Source organism: Schistocerca nitens, chromosome 11 (genome assembly GCF_023898315.1).
Source record: "Schistocerca nitens isolate TAMUIC-IGC-003100 chromosome 11, iqSchNite1.1, whole genome shotgun sequence".
Taxonomy (NCBI): Eukaryota; Metazoa; Arthropoda; class Insecta; order Orthoptera; family Acrididae; genus Schistocerca; species Schistocerca nitens.
This window is the reverse complement of record NC_064624.1, coordinates 74,699,925-74,719,497: the sequence shown is the minus strand read 5'-3', so window position 1 is coordinate 74,719,497 and position 19,573 is coordinate 74,699,925. Positions and strand designations below refer to the sequence as shown.

General features: G+C 40.8%; 1 protein-coding gene across 48 annotated transcripts in view; it reads left to right on the top strand.

Moving 5' to 3' along the window:
- LOC126212861 (zinc finger protein 83-like) overlaps window positions 1-19,573 on the top strand; it is a 1,762,073-nt gene that overhangs the window by 1,697,597 nt on the left and 44,903 nt on the right. For 46 of the 48 annotated variants that reach the window (XM_049940350.1, XM_049940352.1, XM_049940318.1 and 43 more), the window contains one exon: window positions 19,450-19,487. The exons of the other annotated variants lie outside the window; for them this stretch is intronic. In XM_049940350.1, coding sequence (XP_049796307.1) covers window positions 19,450-19,487 — 38 coding nt within the window. The remainder of the gene's footprint in view (window positions 1-19,449; window positions 19,488-19,573) is intronic. 48 annotated transcript variants of the gene reach the window in all.

The window sequence follows — 19,573 nt, the reverse complement described above, 5'->3', positions numbered from 1 at the left end:
CCTCCAACCATCAGGGACACAAGTCCCCACTTCTCAGCCGGAGAAGCGTAAGTCTCCTTCGGCTCCTATCACTACAAAGTTGTCCCTTGGGTCACTCCCTTCCCAGGTGGGAAAGATGACACCTACCACTGGCTGAAGTTCCCAAAAGCAGATGGTTGTAGGGCTTCATGATAATCCTCCATCCCAGAGACAGAATCAGTGAATCCGTCCCAGCCAGAGAAACCCAAGGGCTGGCAAGAGAATTCCAGAAAGAAGACCCCCAAGACCAAGGGAATTGCGGTGGCACCCACACCAACTTCTGCCTACAAGCTCTGCATCTGCATCTGAGGATGAGGTAAAGATTCTGGCATCCACGTAGGACCTAGATCTCGCCAGACCCTCAGACACAATGGATATAGCCTGTTCAGGAAAAAGTCGGTGGCAGCAGGTGACCCTGAGGCATATACTGCCTGATGAGTGTGTCATGCCTTCACAGTCTCATGAACACATCATCCTCCAGTGGAATTGCGGCGGTTTTTTCCACCATCTGGCTGAGCTACGACAACTGTTAAGCTTTACACCTGCTTTCTGCATCGCCTCCCAGGAGGCATGGTTCCTGTCAGTGTGGTCCCCTGCCCTTCGTGGCTTCAGGGGATATTACAAGAACCACAGTGAATATAATAGAGTGTCGGGTGGAGTTTGCGTTTATGCCCTGAACTCGGTATGTAGTGAACCTGTGCCCCTTCAAACTCCTCTTGGAGCTGTGACTGTCAGGATACGGACAACACAGGAAGTAACTGTCTGCAACGTCTATCTCCTTCCAGGTGGTACAGTACCCCGGAATGTATTGGCTGCACTGATTGATCAACTCGCTAGATATTTCCTATTTATGGGAGATTTTAACGCCCATAACTCCATGTAGGGTAGCCCCATGTTTACTGGGCGTGGCAGAGATGTCGAATTGTCCCAACTCGACGTCTGTCTCTTAAATACAAGTCGCCCCCACACATTTCAGTGTGGCATCTATTCGACCATTGATCTCTCAGTCTGCAGTCCTGGCCTTCTTCCATCTATCCACTGGAGAGCACATGTTGACCTGTGTGGTAGTGATCACTTCCCCATCTTCCTGTCACTCCCCCGGTGTCATGCCCATAAACGCCTACCCAGATGGGCTTCAAACAAGGCAGACTGGGTAGCTTTCACCTCTGCTATCACTGTTGAATCTCCCTCACATGGTGCCATCGATGTTGTGATTGAGCAGGTCACTACAACGATCGCTCCTGCGGCGGAAAGTGCGATCCCTTGTTCTCTAGGGTGCCCTGGCGAAAGACAGTCCCTTGGTGGTCGCCAGAAGTCGCCGAGGCAAGAGCGTTGGCAAGCTCTACAGTGACAGAAGTGGCACCCTTCTCTAGAGCACCTAATAGCCTTTAAGTGGCTCTGTGCCTGCATTTGCTTGCTTATAAAACGACGAAAGCAGGAGTGTTGGGAGAGCAATGTGTGGATCATTGGGTGCCAAATGTCACCTTCCCAAGTCTGGACGAAGATCAGACGTATTTTTGGGTACCAGTCCCTAGCAGGTGTCCCTGGTATTAACATCAATGATGTGCTCTCTACCAATGCACACGTGATTGCCGAGCAGTTTGCTGAGCACTTTGCTCGAGCCTGTGTGTCAGAGAACTACCCCCCAGCCTTTCACACCATCAATCAAAGGAAAGTCCTCTCGTTCACTACATGCCACAGTAAACCCTATAACGCCCCCTATACAGAGTGGAAGCCCCTCAGCCCTTGCACATTGCCCCGACACAGCTGCTGGGTTGGATTGAATCGGATCCACAGTCAGATGATTAAACATCTCTCGTCTGACTACAAGCAATGTCTCCTCGTCATCTTCAGCCGGTTCTGGTTTGATGGCGTCTTTCCATCGCAATGACGAGAGAGCACCATCATTCTGGTGCTAAAACCCAGTAAAAATCAGCTTGATGCGGATAGCTATTGGCCCATCGGCCTCACCAATGTTCTCTGTAAGATGCTGGAACGTATGGCGTGTCGGCAGTTGGATTTGGTCCTGGAGTCACGTGGCCTACTGGCTCCATGTCAGGGCGGCTTGTGCCAGGCTCGCTGTACCACTGATAATCTTGTGTCCCTAGACTCTGCCATCCTAACAGCCTTTTCCAGACGCCAACATGTGGTTGTTGTCTTTTTTGACTTACGTAAAGCATACGACACAACTTGGCAACATCATATCCTTGCCTACGAGTGGTATCTCTTGGGCCCGCTTCATATTTTTATCCAAACCTTCCTGTCACTATGTACTTTCCGTGCCTAAGTTGGTGCCTCCCATAGTCCCCCCTGTATTCAGGAGAATGGAGTTGTGCAGGGCTCCATATTGAGTGTATCTCAGAGGCCATTTACGGCCTAGCTGTAGGGCTGTTGGTGTCCCTTCTCTGTATTCCGATGACTTCTGTATTTCATACTGTTCCTCCAGTACTGGTGTTGCTGAGCGGCGCCTACAGGGAGCCAATCACAAGATGCAGTCATGGGCTCTAGCCCATGGCTTTCAGTTTTCAGCCACGAAGTCTTGTGTCATGCACTTCTGTCAGCGTCATACCATTCATCCAGAACCAGAACTTTACCTTAATGATGATCCACTCACTGTATTTGAGACATATCGGTTCTTAGGACTGGTTTTCTGATTCCCGATTGACTTGTCTACCTCACCTTCGTCAACTTAAGTGGAAGTGCTGGCAGCACCTCAAGGCCCTCAGTGGCTTAAGCAACACCATCTCGGGTGCAGATCGCTCTATGCTGCTGCATCTACAGAGCCCTTGATCAATCTCGCCTTGACTATGGGAGTCTGATTTATGGTTTGGCAGCGCCCTCAGTGTTGTGTTTACTCGACCCAGTGCATGACTGTGGCATTCGCCTAGTGACAGGTTGTTTTAGAACGAGTCTGGTGATCAGTGTTCTGGTGGACGCCGGAGTCCCTCAATTGCAGCTCTGACGTTCACAACTTCTCGCCAGTTCTGTTGCCCACATTCATAGTTCTCCTGAGCATCAGAATTACCATCTCCTTTTCCCACTCACGGCAGTTCATCTCCCATATTGGTGGCCCAGGTCAGTGCTCACGATTGCGATTCGCATGCAATCCCTTCTCTCCGAACTGAAGTTCTTCTCTTTAGCACTTCCACTTGAGGTCCATTCACGTACACCTCCATGGTGTGCAGATTGGCCAAAGCTTCGTCTGAACCTTTTGCATGGCCCAAGGACTCTGCTAACCCCGCCGCTCTCCGTTGTCATTTCCTCTCGATTCTTGAACATTCCGGGGCTCTGAATTTATTTAAACTTACGGCTGAATGGCTGATGGTAATGTTGGCTTCGCCTATATCCACAGAGGCCATATTGAACAGCATTCCTTGACCGCTGGCTGCAATGTATTCACTGCAGAGCGTGTGGCCATATCTCGTGCACTTCAGTACATCTGTTCCTGTTCTGGTGAGTCGTTTTTTCTCTGTTCTGACTCTCTGAGCAGCTTAGAAGCTACCAACAAGTGCTACCCTCGCCATCTTTGGTTGCAAACGTCCAGGAGCCCATCTCTGCCCTGGAACGGTCCACTCATTCAGTGGTGTTTGTGTGGACCCCAGGACATGTCGGAATCCAAGGCAACGAACTTGCTAACAGGCTGGCCAAGCAAGCTATGCGGAAACCGCTTCTGGAGATGGGCATCTCAGAAACTAACCTGCATTCTGTTTTAAGCCACAAGGTTTTTCGGCTTTGGGAGATGGAGTGGCCTAACAGTATGCAAAACAAACTGTGTGTTATTAAGGGGCTGTGAATGAGTGGAAGCCTTTCCTGTGGGCTTCTCACAGGGAATCAGTTGTCCTTTGTTGGCTTCGCATTGGCTGTATGTGACTCACACATGGTTACCTCCTCCACTGCGAGGACTGAACTCAGTGTTGCTGTGGTTCCCAAATGACAGTCATCCTCCTCTTGCTGGACTGCCCACTTTTAGCCACTCTGCGGCAGACTTTTAACTTTCCCAGTACCCTACCTTCAGTGTTGGGCAACAGTGCCTCAACAGCAGCTTTAGTCTTCCCTTATTCGTGAGGGTGTGTTGTATCATTTGATCTGAGTTTCAACGCATGTCCTTTGTCCCTCTGTGTCCTCCACCCTAGGACCTTTATGGAGAAGATATTAAGGTGTTGCAGAGTGGCTGGCTTCTCCTTTTTTATTCTCATGGTCCGCCGGCCATTGTAATTTGTTTTCTTGTTTTTAATATCTTCCCAGTCTCTTGTGTCTTTCTGGGGTTTTCTTGCCCTGTTTTGTCCTTTGTAGTGTTCGTTGTCCTTCTGTCATTCTTCTGTTTCTTCCTTTCCACTGTTATTGTGCCATACATCTTCTTTTTGTCTTCTTTCCTTTGGGTAATTGTTCTACTGGGAACAAGGAACAAGGGACCGATGACCTCGCAGTTTGGTCTCTTCCCCCCCCCCCCTTTTAAACCAACCAACCACATTCAGGCCATATCCTTCTCACAATTCCCAACAGGTGTCGCAACACATCCCTACAGTATCATCGATTAACAGTTTGTCCCTGTGGTATGAATTCATGACGACGTTCTTGACATTAGTTTCATCAGTAGATGTCGAAGAGCGTCCTGAATGAGGGACATCTTTGATTTCCATCTGGCCATTTTTAAACAATGTGAATCATTTGTAAACTGAGTATGCCTTAAGTGCTTGTACCGTAGGCTTCCTGCAATATTTAGTGTGTCTCTGTAAATGTTTTCTCGAGTTTCACACAAAATTTAATGCAGACTTCTTGGTCCTCTGGCTCTGCCAAATCAAAATTTGCAAACTGTGTGACACATTTTAATCAATACATCACTGAACAATAGCTAACAGCCATACAACAATGAAACTTCCGGCAGTTACTCATTAAACACAAACGTGTGCAGGGCTCGTAACCGCATTTCAGTCCAACACACCATTGGCACAAAATTACGAATGGTCTGCAATTTTTTAACAGATCTTGTACAAGTAAATAAGGATTAAATTGCAGCTACAAGATTTGAAAAATCAATAATTCAAGAATAGTCTTAATCGCATTTATTATTGTTATAATAGCGCCATCCGGTGTCAGCCCGACGTAGGGATCATCTTCTGGGCATTTACACCATTGGTCGACTGCTGGTGGTGTCACTCCTATGTACATAATGGCAGGAAACTATAGTACTTATAAAACTAGTAAGAAAGTTTAGAGAAGTGGTGTTTGTCATAGGCTGCAAAATGATCCTACAGCCACCCACGTATGTCTTGCATAAGAACAGTGAAGACGAGATACGAGAAATGAGGTTTCGGAAGGAAACACGTAGAGAAACATTTTTTCCTAACAGCATTTGTAAGCCGGAAAGAAAAGGGAATGACTAACAGTAGTGTGAAGAGAATTGAAGAGAACCAGTAAATGAGGTCTCCACATCAGTTAATGAAGTTCTTCTAAACAGTGATTTACGATTCGGAGTGTCAGAACATCGTTAAATTCCACCATAGTAATGATATGCCAGAACTGTCACATGCAGTCATTGATTATGTAAATGACATTCACAGGATGATAAAAATTAAGTTCTTTCGAAGGCCATCTTTGGTAATGAGCTCTCCATATTGAAACAGAACCTATGTAATGAAGGAGAAGAGAGCTTCCAGAAAAGTAAAAACAGCAACCAACCTCTGTTAATAATGCTATTTCTTATGTACAAATAGTGTCATAAACAGTTAAGAACTGACTGGTTAATCATCAGATTGGTATGCACATTCATAATTAAATTAATTAAAACCGCACACACACACACACACACACACACACACACACACACACACACACACACACACACGTATGCACATATGACACAGAGCCAAAGAAATGGCCTGTTGGAGAAGTTACAACATGAACAGTAATGTTACAGTAGGAGGTTAACAATGCATAAAAGTTTCACTATAAGCAATACGTACTGCATGAAACTTATTTGTAACTAAAATGAAAATAAAAAATCGTTATTTATCATAATGGTATAACGAAATTTTACAACTGTGCATACATAAATATGATGAGAGTTAGACCCAAATTACCATTGTGACATCTTACTGCCTGTGTGTATTAGGATTATGATAAATAGATTAAACCAATTAAATGTCTGTTTTATTTTAATGTGGCATTTGATTTTTGGTTAGGCTCTGAATGTTTCAGTTGTAGGACAGAAAGCAGGTGGATGAAATTTTGTCAGGAGGCAAAATTGACTGAATCAGTGTGTCCACTGACAAGTATGAAGTGGTGGTTTTTTAAAATGATCTTCTTATGTGGGATGTACACCTATCTCATCAAGCAGATGTATAAAGCTATCTTTTTCTGTAGGATGCAGTAGTTGAATTGGTGTCCAATATGTTTTACTATGCTCAAACAACCCTGTCTCAACAAATAATCACAATAATAATTAAAGAATATAAATTCAAGCTTTCATTATGTTTCTGTCTGAAGGAATTTGTGCAGTTAGTCGTGGGCACATTGGTTGTAGACTGCTGTGCCTAAGTTGACTTTTGCAATAAAGAGGAGTTATAAAATTATACTCATCTTGAATTCTTGATGTTGTAGGTAATGGCTCAGCTTGTTGTTTAATTAGTTTACAGGGTATGTTCTCTCAAGAGGCCAAGGTCTTGACATGTTTAATGAACAGAATTTTTTCTCTGATGGTCTTGATTCTTTGTAATGCATTCATGGAACAGTCGTGTCAATAATCAGGTTCTATTCTCTTGTGTATAATTCAGTTGGATGATCTTCTAAATGAAACACTTTTTTAAGAATCAGTTTTATGTATTTCACCATAACAAAAATCAAAACAATCTTGAATATATAAACATGTGGCATATATCATTGAAACTTTACAAGTCCCTGTTACATAAATACAGTTGAGGAAAGTTCCTGATTTGCTTCTCCCATGCCTGTTCTTTGTGAATCCATCTCACTGATACTTCCTCCCCAACTCTTTCCAGAACAAATAAAGTTTACAAAGATGTTTTGGTTAATTAGTACAGAGAGTTTCACAAATGTCAATGCAGGCAACTGAGATATTTATTCTGTAGATAATATTATTTGATATACAAACATTTTGTGTAAATAATGAATGATTTCATAACCATAAATATAATTTTTACAGCAGATTTTTAATAATACATGTTGTGCAAGAAGTAGGTTTATTTGCCGATAACTAGTAAAAGTAACAAATCTGATTTCGTGGGATAGTGTTTTCAGGTATAAAGTGAAAATATAAAGAAACTGATTTTTAAAATGTGATGGAAGAAATATAACATGATAAATGAAATTTAAATTGATGGTCAGCCATATATAACAGCCCTGAACACTTCCTTTTAGAACACAAGGTATGCAAATTTCAAAGAAACACTAGAAAAAGAATTATATTGAAAGATCAATTTGTTGACACAACTGTTTCATCATCTACTACTGAGCAGATGTCACAAAGGTGTAGACTCGTTTCAATGCCTGTTACGGGTTTTATGCATTACAAATGTGGCTTTTGATATTTAACTGATGGCATTGACACATTCCTTGCTTTCAGTCTCAAACCTTCTCCCGGTGTGACCAGTGTAGTATATATTAACATTGAATTTGAAATTTTTTTTATGAATATTTGGCTGAATATCCATTTGTTTTGAGTCATTAAAGTTTCTTCTGTTACATAGTCTTAATGGTTCGATTATGAACAATTTGTCATTAATGTAAAACAGTGATGTGTAATGTATAATATGTAAATTATAAAGAATTAGTTCATCATTTTCAATGCAACCTTCAGAAAGAGTGAAATATAATAATAAAAGTAAGTTGTTGAAAACACGTTTTTCCTGTCTCTATGTATCTGTCTTCTTTTTCTAATGTTGAAAATAATCACTGTCCTCAGCAGTAACCATGTTGAACAAACATAAGCTACTGATAGGGCAAAGAAAAAATCTTAAGAAGTGGATATAACAGTTTTCCATCGTGAACAAAATTACGGAAAAGAACAAAAAATAGGAATTACACTTTGGTAGTCATAGATTTCCAAGCAGCATTGAGTTCAGTGGCTACCAAATCTGAAGTACCAGCCCTTGGAAAACAAAGCATTGATTCAGCCTATGTAAGTGCACTGAAGAGTGGTTGTGTCAGCCTCACAGTTTCCCTCACACTGATCATGATAGACAGAACTAAAGAGTCAGACAAAACTGGATATTAATAAAACTATTCTCAGTCCTCCCAGAAAAGTTTTTCACATTGCCAAATTGCCAAACAGAGAAAATAAATGCATTAAACCTGTAACTCTGGTGATAATCACACAGTGTGGCAGCACAGAAGAAGGAATTGTCTTTTGTACACAGAAGTAATCAGTGAACTGATGTACAATGTGAGATTAGACCTGATAAAGTAAGGTACCTATTTCCAATGTTTCATTTGGATCTGGACACTGGACCAGTATTGGTGAAGTTTTTCTGTTTTTCTATTTTTCAGTGTCAAATTACCTTTTTAAGAACTGTGGGTTAGTGACTATAATCTGTTTAAAATTACTTCAGGGTTAGGAACTTTTTAGAGGTAGTAAGGGGGAGCCCACAAGGAAGGCACAGACTGTATTCCACCAATTCTGCAATACCTGTAACAACAGGAAGCATGCAGAGTTGTCAGACCTTCACCCCAGGACCAAAAAAATTTCCCATTTCCATTGTTTGAACTTCAGGCAGTTTGCTGTTCTGTGTGATCATTGCAAACTGTGATTTTGTTTGTTGTGATTTTTACTGTTGCGGGAGTTATTATTGCATTTGTTGTTACTTTTATTTGTTGTGTGGTATTGAACAGTGTTTCACAAAGAAAATCATCAAAAGTTGAGTGGAAAAGTTCCACCTCAATCTCTCAGCTAGGGTATTGCCATACAAGGTTAGTCAAGATAAATGGTTTGTGTTACTTGCCTATTTTGAGACTGAATAACTTAATGGTGGCCTCTGCTATCTGTGAGCAATGTAATTGATAGAAGTGCTGCAGCTCTGAACATAAACAAGAATGGTAATGAGAAAGTTGGCAAGAAAATGTTAAAGAAAGAAAAGGAAAGTGGAAAAACATCGAAGGTTAAAATTCTTGAGTAAAAAACATGGTATGGATAAGTGGATTATGAATATACTTCCATTTGCTGAGAATGCAATTTGTCTTCAAGCTTATGATTAGTATTGTGGAAAGGAAAATTGAACATTTGGAAGTTACTGGTCACCCTTAAGGAATCATGTCTTCTTCATGGCTGTCACATACAGTATTACACGACCTAGGATGTTACTATGTACATTTCTGTAACTGTAAGTTGTTGATGAATAGGGAGGATGTAGCTGCATGGCAATGGCAATTTGTAAGGCAGATCCTTGGCATCAGCATCAATTAAGTGGTGTGGCTTGATGAGATGTGGGTCAGTTATGGTCACTTTATGAAGCAGGGCTCGCCAGTTGACATAAGTAAGGGAACATTGGCAATTCCTTCGGACAATGGGGACAAACTTACTCTTTGTCATTCAGGAACCTCAGAAGATTTTCTCTTGAATGGTTATGTGCTTCTAAAGTCGAGCAGACAGGAGACGATCCTGACGAAATAACCTAATTATGTTAATAATGTTGTTCATAGAATCACTAATGCATTATCTGGGAATACTGTGAACAATTGTTCTAGATAATGCTCCTTACCATTCAGCTGTAGTTTACAATAGATCTACCATGACAAAGAGAAAGAATGGAATGACTAATTGGCTTCAATTTCATAATGTTGATTTAAGTGGCAGATAACCCTACAAAGGTGGTGCTTTTGGAATGAATAGCCCTACAAAAAACACAGTTCCCCATATATGAGCTGGTAAAGACATATGAGTATACAATCAGTAGGCTACCACTTTGTTGCTACCATTTCAACCCAACAGAGATAATATGGGCCCAAATTAAGAGGTACATAACCAGGAGTAACAATAAATTTCTGTCTTCTGCAGTCGGAAAGCTCACAGAAGAAGCAGTTTTAGAATGTCATATCTGAAGACTGGAAGAACACCAACATACATACTTACACCTTCAGTGAAGGGGAAGACTTTCATTTAATAACATCAGCACAGTACAGTGTTACTTACATCATCTGTGAGTGACAAGAGTGAATTGAGTGGAATTCTTAGCTTATCACAAAAGAAATTAAATATATGTAGCATATTCAGAGTGAAATGCACAATTTACAGCAGTAAGTAGCTACATAACAAAATAATTTTGGAGTAAGTTTTGCCCCCCCCCCCCCCATGAACCGCGGACCTTGGCGTTGGTGGGGAGGCTTGCGTGCCTCAACGATACAGATAGCCATACCGCAGGTGCAACCACAATGGAGGGGTATCTGTTGAGAGACCAGACAAACGTTTGGTTCCTGAAGAGGGGCAGTAGCCTTTTCAGTAGTTTCAGGGGCAACAATCTGGATGACTGACTGATCTGGCCTTGTAACACTAACCAAAATAGCCTTGCTGTTCTGGTACTGTGAACGGCTGAAAGCAAGGGGAAACTACAGCCGTAATTTTTCCCTAGGGCATGCAGCTTTACTGTATGATTAAATGATGATGGCGTCCTCTTGGGTAAAATATTCCGGAGGTAAAATAGTCCCCCATTCGGGTCTACGGGCGGGGACTACTCAGGAGGACGTTCATATCAGGAGAAAGAAAAATGGCATTCTACGGATCAGAGCATGGAATGTCAGATCCCTTAATCGGGCACGTAGGTTAGAAAAAAGGGAAATGGATAGGTTAAAGTTAGATATAGTGGGAATTAGTGAAGTTTGGTGGCAGGAGGAACAAGACTTTTGTTCAGGTGAATACAGGGTTTTAAATACAAAATCAAATAGGGGTAATGCAGGAGTAGGTTTAATAATGAATAAAAACATAGGAGTATGTGTAAGCTACTACAAACAGCGTAGTGAACACATTGTTGTGGCCAAGATAGACACAAAGCCCACGCCTACTACAGTAGTACAAGTTTATATGCCAACTAGCTCTGCAGATGACGAAGAAATTGATGAAATGTATGAGGAGATAAAAGAAATTATTCAAATAGTGAAGGGAGATGAAAATTTAATAGTCATGGGTGACTGGAATTCGAGTGTAGGAAAAGGGAGAAGGAAACAGTAGGTGAATATGGATTGGGGCTAAGAAATGAAAAGGAAGCCGTCTGGTAGAATTTTGCACAGAGCATAACTTAATCATAGCTAACACTTGGTTCAAGAATCATGAAAGAAGGTTGTATACATGGAAGAACCCTGGAGATACTAAAAGGTATCAGATAGACTATATAATGGTAAGACACAGATTTAGGAACCAGGTTTTAAATTGTAAGACATTTCCAGGGGCAGATGTGGACTCTGACCACAATCTATTGGTTATGAACTGTAGATTAAAACTGAAGAAACTGCAAAAAGGTGGAAATTTAAGGAGATGGGACCTGGATAAACTGAAAGAACCAGAGGTTGTACAGAGTTTGAGGGAGAGCGTAAGGGAACAACTGACAGGAATGGGGGAAATAAATACAGTAGAAGAAGAATGGGTAGCTTTGAGGGATGAAATAGTGAAGGCAGCAGAGGATCAAATTGGTAAAAAGATGAGGGCTCGTATACCCCCTTGGGTTACAGAAGAAATAGTGCATTTAATTGATGAAAGGAGAAAATATAAAAATGCATTAAATGCAGCAGGCAAAAAGGAATAGAAACGTCTGAAAAATGAGATCGACAGGAAGTGCAAAATGGCTAAGCAGGGATGGCTAGAGTACAAATGTAAGGATGTAGAAGCTTATCTCACTAGGGGTAAGATAGATACTGGGTATAGGAAAATTATAGAGACGTTTGGAGAAAGGAGAACCACTTGCGTGAATATCAAGAGCTTTGATGGAAACCCAGTTCTAAGCAAAGAAGGGAACGTAGAAAGTAGGAAGGAGTGTATAGAGGGTCTATACAAGGGCGATGTACTTGAGGAGAATATTATGGAAATGGAAGAGGATGTAGATGAAGATGAAATGGGAGATATGATACTGCGTGGAGAGTTTGACAGAGCACTGAAAGACCTGATTCAAAACAAGGCCCCCGGATTAGACAGCATTCCATTAGAACTACTGACATCCTTGGGAGATCCAGTCCTGACAAAACTCTACTATCTGGTGAGCAAGATGTATGAGACAGGCGAAATACCCTCAGACTTCAAGAAGAATATAATAATTCCAGTTCCAAAGAAAGCAGGTCTTGACAGATGTGAAAATTACCGAACTATCAGTTTAATAAGCCACGGCTGCAACATACTAGCGCGAATTCTTTACACACGAATGGAAAAACTAATAGAAGCCGACCATGGGAAAGATCAGTTTGGATTCCGTAGAAATGTTGGAACACGTGAGACAATACTGACCCTACGACTTAATTTAGAAGAAAGATTAAGGAAAGGCAAACCTACGTTTCTAGCATTTGTAGCCTTAGAGAAAGCTTTTGACAATGTTGATTGGAGTACTCGCTTTCAGATTCTGAAGGTGGCAGGGGTAAAATACAGAGAGCGAAAGGCTATTTACAATTTGTACAGAAACCATATGGCAGTTACAGTGTCGAGGGGCATGAAAGGGAAGCAGCTGTTGGGAAGGAAGTGAGGCAGGTGTGTACCATCTCCCCAATGTTATTCAATCTGTATATTGAGCAAGCAGTAAAGGAAACAAAAGAAAAGTTTGGAGTAGGTATTAAAATCCATGGAGAAGAAATAAAAACTTTGAGGTTCGCCGATGACACTGTAATTCTGTCAGAGACAGCAAAGGACTTGGCAGAGTAGTTGAAAGGAATGGACAGTGTCTTGAAAGGAGGATATGAGATGAACATCAACAAAAGCAACACAAGAATAATGTAATGCAGTCGAATTAAGTTGGTTGATGCTGCGGGAGTTAGATGAGGAAATGAGACTCTTAAAGTATTAAAGGAGTTTTGCTATTTGTGGAGCAAACTAACTGATGATGGTCGAAGTAGAGAGGATATAAAATGTAGACTGGCAATGGCAAGGAAAGCGTTTCTGAAGAATAGAAATTTGTTAACATCGAGTGTAGATCTAAGTGTCAGAAAGTCGTTTCTGAAAGTATTTGTATGGAGTGTAGCCATGTATGGAAGTGAAACATGGACGATAAATAGTTTGGGCAGGAAGAGAATGGAAGCTTTCGAAATGTGGTGCTACAGAAGAATGCTGAAGATTAGATGGGTAGATCACATAACTAATGAGGAAGTATTGAATAGAATTGGGGAGAAGAGGAGCTTGTTTCACAACTTGACTAGAAGAAGGGATCGGTGGGTAGGACATGTTCTGAGACATCGAGGGATCAACAATTTAGTACTGGAGGGCACCGTGGAGGGTAAAAATCGTAGAGGGAGACCAAGAGATGAATACACTAAGCAGATTCAGAAGGATGTAGGCTGCAGTAGTTACTGGGAGATGAAGGAGCTTGCACAGGGTAGAGTAGCATGGAGAGCTGCATCAAACCAGTCTCAGGACTGAAGACCACAACAACAACAACAACAACAACAACAGTGAGTTTTGACGGCCTTATCAGCAACCAACTCCAAATGAAGTTCATGTCAGTTATATAGTCTGTATCCCACAAAATAAATATTACCATTTACAGTATAATTGCTGCAATACTGAAGTAATGTTTTTTGTATCACTTTTTTTTTCTTTCTCCAAATACTTGTTGGCCTATTTAAAGTATGTTTTCTCACCATGATAGACATGCATACGTATTATATTTTTCTATGTTAGACATAAGTAGGTGGATCAGAAAAATTAATAACATATTATAAATGTAGCATTCCGTATCTCATAATGAAACCATACGGCTGACCACTTAGTACTTGATGCACAAGGGACCATTGTGTATCATATGTAACTGAAACTGTCTCATGTTAGAAAACTCTGACAGAGTTATGATTTGGAGTTGATGAAAATTTAACATATTTCTAAGATTTCATTCATTTCATCTGTTCACTTAACATCAATAACAAAAACGTTCCCCACACGTAGAAAAATCGATAACATCAGATAATCCATTATTGTGAACTGTCCATATTATAACTTAATAATTTGCTGCCTTAAATAAAGTGAAAACATACCGCAGCCCTTCGAGAAAATGGCGAGGTGGGATCCTTATTTATAAAGAGGGTAGTTTGAGAGATTGAGCAAGCTGAATGAAGTGGAAGATTATTTGACAGTTCAGTGTGGGATGTGGCAACTCCGCTTTGCACCTCCACAATCTTCTGCTCAACTGTCAGTTCTAAAGTGATTTTGAACGACCATTGTACTTTGTGTACATCTGTATAAGTTACCACTTCATAAACATTAAGAGAGATAATTAAGAGTGTTTGTAATTCTTCCTACAATAGAGTAAATGAGCCATTGCATTTTCACACTTCTTGTAAATGGTCAATAACAGAGTATTGTATTCCCAGTTTAGACTTATACCAATAAGGCATAAATTTTAATGTGAAAACTTTTGAAATGAGGGGTTTTGCAACAGTCAGTGAAGAGGTGAGTGCTGAGAATCACTAAGAGAGGCTAAAAAACAAAGAAATGAATCTGAAAATAGGTTAGAGTTTATGATCTAGCTAGGACTGTAATGAAAATTGGATGGTAGGGGGTACGACATGGTTCAGAAGAAGGTAGACATGAAGGTAGGCAGGCCACAAAAGTTACTTGTTGCACTTCAAAAGAAAAGAAAATGAAAAACTTGAAGGTGGTAGATGACATTGAAAAATACACAGGAAGAAAGTAAAAGTGTAAACCTGATGACTCTAATGCATGGAAAAGTCAAGGTGTGGCTTTGATTCAGCAGTAGAAGTCAAATGGCTGCTGGTTCTGCCGATGGTGCTAGTGAATGTTTATGACCTTCAAATTACTGTGTAGCTGCATCTGTACATAAAATGAGAAATTATTAAGCTGTGGGTCTCTGATGTCACATGGAAACCACATAATTTCAGTTTTCCTGAACTTCTAGGGCTTCTGTCTCTTCACTCACAATTTTCTGCATCGTTTGAACTATGTGTGTGTCCAGCATTTTATTATTTACTATTCTGACTCGTGCTTCTAAAGTAGCTCATTCACTTGATGAATACTTATTGTTTGTACTGCTTTCTGCATTCTCAGGATAATTATATATATTAAAGGACATGTTATCGATATGTCTACCACAGAAACAGGGACTGTAAGGATGGATCAAGCAACAAAATACGCTAGACTCTCAATGTTCTGGCCATTACACCCAGATATGAGTGCTGGATTAGTAGAAGTGCCACATTATTGTGAGTGTCTGTAATTTAGTTTAAACACAAAGGAAGTGTACTTTATTAAGTCCTAAGATACATTAACTTTCATAGAAGACTTACTTTTTGACTGTGTACATATACAGCAGTATCACTTACTATGAAACATGTCCCAAATTTTTAGTCATCACAATAATGATAAACGATGTCAGCGCACTGCTGCCTTACAAGCATTACACCAGTACTGCACGTATCTGGTTGTTGCATAATGTTCTTCAGGAAGATGTCTGTAGCTTTGGCACCAGCAGCGTGAGAAATCTTCATGCTCTCTCCTGATACGCCCTTTTCTTCTTATTTCATCAAACCTGTTCTACACACTTTTATTTCCTCACCTTGTTACATTTGGTGTATCTCACAGTTTCCCTCATTCAGCCACTTAGCAAAATATTCATAAATGTCTCATCCTCCTGGAGCTTATAGAATGTTTAACATTGTACTTGACAAACAACATTGCTGCGTACATTACTTCTCCTTGACCAACTAGAGACCAGTGGTGGGCCATGTTACTGAGAGGCCTGAGTACTGATAGCCACATTAGTGAAAGTTTAGTTTAAGAGTAAAAACGAACACTTCAAATATTCTGCAGTCTGAAAAGCTGACAGCTTACAAATATGTGTATGTTGTCTTTCACTGGTTTCACAGTTATACATATGTGAGTATTTGTATAGCATTAGAATCAGATGTACGGAGTAAGAAAGTGTCATTCAAAGTTGAACATGTGTTAAGCTGCTCAAGACTACAGTCAGCAAAGTCAGTACCATTTGTTTAAAATTAAAAATTATTCTAATATTTTGGCCATAATTGAGAATGGCTGACACAATTGGGAATGGCTGAATTGTGTGGATTGTAACTTGAATGACACTATACAGTATGTATAATGCTCGTGGCATGGGATAATGTGTAAATCTAAGGTTGAAACTTCCTGTGGGTGATTAAAATTGTGTGTTGGACTAAAACTCAAAACTGGAATGTTGCACGTTGTGGCTGGCACCAAGACCATGTCAGGGAGTTTCAAAACTGTTCATGCAGTATTTTAGTGTGAAAGATTCATTCCAGGAACCATATGATTCTCTGATGGCGTCCACATTTATTTTTGTGATATGAATGTTGGAATTGTTCAGTAAGTTAATGATGTGTGTTTCTTAAACTAATTGGTCTGTATTGCTAGCCCTCAGCTGAAATTCAACCCCATGCATATGTGAATGCATTTGCATCTGTCATTCAGCAAGGAAATATTTGTCTTTCTACATCTACATCCATACTCCGCAAGCCACCTGACGGTGTGTGACGGAGGACACCCTGAGTACCTCTATCGGTTCTCCCTTCTATTCCAGTCTCGTATCATTCGTGGAAAGAAGGATTGTCGGTATGCTTCTGTGTGGTCTCTAATCTCTCTGATTTTATCCTCATGGTCTCTTTGCGAGATATACGTAGGAGGGAGCAATATACTGCTTGACTCTTCGGTGAAGGTATGTTCTCGAAACTTTAACAAAAGCCCGTACCGAGCTACTGAGCGTCTCTCCCGCAGAGTCTTCCACTGGAGTTTATCTATCATCTCCGTAACGCTTTCGCGATTACTAAATGATCCTGTAACGAAGCGCGCTGCTCTCCGTTGGATCTTCTCTATCTCATCTATCAACCCTATCTGGTACGGATCCCACACTGCTGAGCAGTATTCAAGCAGTGGGCGAACAAGCATACTGTAACCTACTTCCTTTGTTTTCGGATTGCATTTCCTTAGGATTCTTCCAATGAATCTCAGTCTGGCATCTGCTTTACCGACGATCAACTTTATATGATCATTCCATTTTAAATCACTCCTAATGCGTACTCCCAGATAATTTATGGAATTAACTGCTTCCAGTTGCTGACCTGCTATTTTGTAGCTAAATGATAAGGGATCTATCTTTCTATGTATTCGCAGCACATTACACTTGTCTGCATTGAGATTCACTTGCCATTCCCTGCACCATGCGTCAATTCGCTGCAGATCCTCCTGCATTTCAGTACAATTTTCCATTGTTACAACCTCTCGATACACCACAGCATCATCTGCAAAAAGCCTCAGTGAACTTTGATGTCATCCACCAGGTCATTTATGTATATTGTGAATAGCAACGGTCATATGACACTACCCTGCGGCACACCTGAAATCACTCTTACTTCGGAAGACTTCTCTCCATTGAGAATGACATGCTGCGTTCTGTTATCTAGGAACTCTTCAATCCAATCACACAATTGGTCTGATAGTCCATATGCTCTTACTTTGTTCATTAAACGACTGTGGGGAACTGTATCGAACGCCTTGCGGAAGTCAAGAAACACGGCATCTACCTGTGAACCCGTGTCAATGGCCCTCTGAGTCTCGTGGACGAATAGCGTGAGCTGGGTTTCGCATGACCATCTTTTTCGAAACCCATGCTGATTCCTGCAGAGTAGATTTCTAGTCTCCAGAAAAGTCATTATACTCGAACATAATACGTGTTCCAAAATTCTACAACTGACTGACGTTAGAGATATAGGTCTATAGTTCTACACATCTGTTCGACGTCACTTTTTGAAAACGGTGATGACCTGTGGCCTTTTTCAATCCTTTGAAACGCTTCGCTCTTCTAGAGACCTACGGTACACCGCTGCAAGAAGGGGGCAAGTTCCTTCGCGTACTCTGTGTAAAATCGAACTGGTATCCCATCAGGTCCAGCGACCTTTCCTCTTTTGAGCGATTTTAATTGTTTCTCTATCTCTCTGTCGTCTATTTCGATATCTACCATTTTGTCATCTGTGCGACAATCTAGAGAAGGAACTACAGTGCAGTCTTCCTCTGTGAAACAGCTTTGGAAGAAGACATTTAGTATTTCGGCGTTTAGTCTGTCATCCTCTGTTTCAGTACCATTTTGGTCACAGAGTGTCTGGACATTTTGTTTTGATCCACCTACCGCTTTGACATAAGACCAAAATTTCTTAGGATTTTCTGCCAAGTCAGTACATAGAACTTTACTTTCGAAGTCATTGAACGCCTCTCGCATAGCCCTCCTCACACTACATTTCGCTTCGCGTAATTTTTGTTTGTCTGCAAGGCTTAGGCTATGTTTATGTTTGCTGTGAAGTTCCCTTTGGTTCCGCAGCAGTTTTCTAACTCGGTTGTTGTACCACGGTGGCTCTTTTCCATCTCTTACGATCTTGCTTGGCACATACTCATCTAACGCATATTGTACGATGGTTTTGAACTTTGTCCACTGATCCTCAACACTATCTATACTTGAGACAAAACTTTTGTGTTGAGCCGTCAGGTATTCTGTAATCCGCTTTTTGTCACTTTTGCTAAACAGAAAAATCTTCCTACCTTTTTTAATATTTCTATTTATGGCTGAAATCATCGATGCCGTAACCGCCTTATGATCGCTGATTCCCTGTTCTGCGTTAACTGTTTCAAATAGTTCTGGTCTGTTTGTCACCAGAAGGTCTAATATGTTATCGCCTCGAGTCGGTTCTCTGTTTAACTGCTCAAGGTAGTTTTCAGATAAAGCACTTAAAAAAATTTCACTGGATTCTTTGTCCCTGCCACCCGTTATGAAAGTTTGAGCCTCCCAGTCTATATCCGGCAAATTAAAATCTCCACCCAGAACTATAACATGGTGGGGAAATCTACTCGAAATATTTTCCAAATTATCCTTCAGGTGCTCAGCCACAACAGCTGCTGAGCCAGGGGGCCTATAGAGACATCCAATTACCATGTCTGAGCCTGCTTTAACCGTGACCTTCACCCAAATCATTTCACATTTTGGATCTCCGTCAATTTCCTTCGATACTATTGCACTGAGTCATTTACTGCTTCTGACTAATTTTTTTGTATGTTTCTGTAATGAAATAATTTCTGTAAATATTTTGCATGTTTCCCACAGCCTGTTATTATACATTGTAAGTTACTTTTCTGTATATTACCAGTAGGAAGTAATCCGGAAGTAGCAGTTGTCACAATAGTAGTAGTGTGTCTTAATTTTTTTACTTACTTACCTTTTTGAATTCATTTCCTAATAGTGTTATAAAATGTTTCAGGGGATAGCCTCAAAAAGGCTTGCACCACACAGTCCAAGGTAAGGTTTTCATTATTCATTGAACTATTCTCTTAGAAGTACAGTTAACAGAGTGTATTAGTGCCCCACTACTGGAATGTGGGGAG